The 2981-nt window shown below is 52.4% G+C and overlaps 1 protein-coding gene across 1 annotated transcript in view; it reads left to right on the top strand.

The window, feature by feature from the left end:
* Positions 1-684: 684 nt before the first annotated feature.
* LOC130588027 (EH domain-containing protein 2-like) overlaps positions 685-2981 on the top strand; it is a gene marked incomplete at its 5' end in the record, with an annotated part of 8844 nt that continues 6547 nt past the window's right edge. The window contains one exon of the mRNA XM_057388985.1: positions 685-1119. Within this exon, the coding sequence (XP_057244968.1) occupies positions 685-1119 (435 nt within the window). The remainder of the gene's footprint in view (positions 1120-2981) is intronic.

Genomic DNA, 2981 nt, shown 5'->3' with positions numbered 1-2981 from the left:
GCGGTGCTGCGCTGGTTCTTGGGTTGGGTTTAGGATTGTATTTAGGGTTTCCATTGGGATTTAGGGTTTCTATTGGGATTTTTTGATCAATATCCCATTTTTTCCCAATTTTTCCCCAATTTTTCCCCATTTTTCCCCATTTTCCCCCATATTTTCCAGGCTACGATTTCCCGGCGGTGCTGCGCTGGTTCTTGGGTTGGGTTTAGGGTTCGATTTAGGATTTCCATTGGGATTTTTCGATCTCAATGCCTCCATACCCCATTTTTTTCCCATTTTTTTCCCAATTTTTCCAATTTTTCCCCAATTTTTCCCCATTTTTTCCAGGCTACGATTTCCCAGCAGTGCTGCGCTGGTTCTTGGGTTGGGTTTAGGGTTGGATTTAGGGTTCCCATTGTGATTTAGGGTTTCCATTGGGGTTTTACAATCTTGGTATTTCTATATCCAATTTTTTCCCAATTTTTTCCCATTTTTTTTCCTCATTTTCCCCCCTCCCCAGGCTACGACTTCCCGGCAGTGCTGTGCTGGTTCTTTGGTTGGGTTATTTTGGTTTTTGGGTTGGATTTGGGGTCTCCATTGGGATTTTGTGATCTCAGTGTCTCATATTCCAATTTTTTTCCCAATTTTTCCAATTTTTTCACGTTTTTCCCAATTTTTTCCCAATTTCCCAATTTTTCCCCAATTTTCCCCAATTTCCCATATTTTCCAGGCTACGATTTCCCAGCAGTGCTGCGCTGGTTCGCCGAGCGCGTGGCCCTGATCATTCTCCTCTTCGACGCGCACAAACTGGAGATCTCGGACGAGTTTTCGGGGGCGATCGCGGCGCTGCGGGGCCACGAGGACAAAATCCGCGTGGTGCTSAACAAGGCGGACGCGGTGGAGACGCAGCAGCTGATGAGGGTTTACGGGGCGCTCATGTGGTGTTTGGGGAAGGTGGTGGACACCCCTGAAGTTCTTAGGGTTTTTATAGGGTCGTTCTGGGCGCAGCCGCTGCTCAACGCCGAGAACCGGCGGCTTTTCGAGCTGGAGGAGCAGGATTTGTTCCGGGAGATYCAGGCGCTGCCCCGGAACGCCGCGCTGCGCAAGGTCAACGATCTGGTGAAGAGGGCGAGGCTCGTCAGGGTGAGGNTTTTTTAATTTTTTGGGTTTTTTTGGACCCTCCCCAGGTTCGTTTGTGCCCAAATGAACAATCAGGTCCTGGAGAGCATCAGCCTGATCGACACCCCCGGGATCCTGGCGGGGGCCAAGCAGAGGGTCTGCCGGGGTAAGGGGGGACCCCAAATTGGGGAGGGGGCTCGGAATTTGGGGAGGGGTCCCCGAAATTGGGGGGAACCCGAAAAAACCGGGAAAACCAAAAAAATCCCTGTGGGAAAGGAACGATCCTAAATATGATGGGAAAACCCCTCGAAATTGGGTCCCAAAATCCCCGTGGGGGGTCCGGGAATTTGGGGAGGGGGCTCGGAATTTGGGTAGGGGTCCCGGAAATTGGGGGGAGCCAAAAAAAACCCGGGAGAACCCAAAAAATCCCTGTGGGAAAGGAGCGATCCCAAATATGATGGGAAAACACCTCAAAATTGGGGTAAAAAGGGGTCCCCAAAATCCCGGGAGGGTCCAGGAAATTGGGGAGGGGTCCCTGGAATTGGGGGGAGCCCGAAAAAGACCCGGGAGGGTCCAAAAAACCCGCGTGGGAAATGGAAATTGGGGAGGGGGATCCCAAAGTTGTCCCCGCAGTAAATGGGGGGAGGGGGGACACGAATTTGGGGTTAAAGGGGGTCCCCAAAATCCGGGAAAAGTCCCAAAACCCGTGGGGGCGCCGAGGGGGGGGTTCTGTGATTTTGGGCTACTTTGGGGTGATTTTGGGGTGATTTTGAGGTTATTTTGGGTGGGTTTGGGGTATTTCGGGTGATTTTGAGGTTATTTCTGTTGATTTTGGGGTATTTCGGGTGATTTTCGGGTGATTTTGGGTATTTCGGGTTATTTCGGCTGATTTTCGGGTATTTCAGCCGTTTTGGGATTTTTTCCCGGGGGTTTCTCGTGCCAAAGGGCGTGGCCGGGGCGTGGCGGGGGCGGGGCCGCCCCAATTCCCGGGAATTCCGCCAATTTTCCAGGCGGCTCCGGGGCCGAACCCCCCCGGGACCCCCCGGGACCCCTCCCCCGCTTCCTCCCCCACCCCAAAACCCGCGGGGGCTGCCAAAGGGGGGGGAGGGTAAAAGGGGGAGGGGAAAGGGGGAGGGATTTGGGAATGGGGGGTGGGAAAATGCGGGAAAAATGCGGGAAAAGGGTCTGGGAATGGGGCGGGGGCGGATTTGGGGTCTGGGACCCTCCGTGTCCCATTCCCCCCCTTTTCCCAGCGGCTCTCAGATTGGGTTATTTTGGGTTTAGGGCTGGATTTGGGGTTTCCATTGGGATTTTTCGATCTCAATGCCTCCATACCCCATTTTTGCCCATTTTCTCCAATTTTTTCCCAATCTTTTCTAATTTTCCCCCCATATTTCCCAGGCTACGATTTCCCAGCAGTGCTGCGCTGGTTCAGGGGTTGGGTTTAGGGTTGGATTTAGGGTTGCCATTGGGATTTAGGGTTTCCATTGGGATTTTTTGATCAATATCCCAATTTTTTCCCGATTTTTCCCAATTTTTCCCCATTTTCTCCCATTTTCCCCCATCTTTTCCAGGCTACGATTTCCCAGCGGTGCTGCGCTGGTTCTTGGGTTGGGTTATTTTGGTTTTTGGGTTGGATTTGGGGTTTCCATTGGGATTTTTTGATCAATATCCCATTTTTTTTCCATTTTTTTCGCGTTTTTCCCATTTTTCCCAATCTTTTCTAATTTCCCAGGCTACGATTTCCCGGCGGTGCTGCGCTGGTTCGCCGAGCGCGTGGCCCTGATCATTCTCCTCTTCGACGCGCACAAACTGGAGATCTCGGACGAGTTTTCGGGGGCGATCGCGGCGCTGCGGGGCCACGAGGACAAAATCCGCGTGGTGCT

The sequence above is a fragment of the Malurus melanocephalus genome, unplaced genomic scaffold (genome assembly GCF_030028575.1).
Source record: "Malurus melanocephalus ecotype Western Australia unplaced genomic scaffold, MMel_1.1 scaffold_3110, whole genome shotgun sequence".
In the NCBI taxonomy this organism is placed as follows: Eukaryota; Metazoa; Chordata; class Aves; order Passeriformes; family Maluridae; genus Malurus; species Malurus melanocephalus.
Note: the sequence above shows the minus strand (reverse complement) of the source record. Positions and strands in the feature narration are given on the sequence as shown.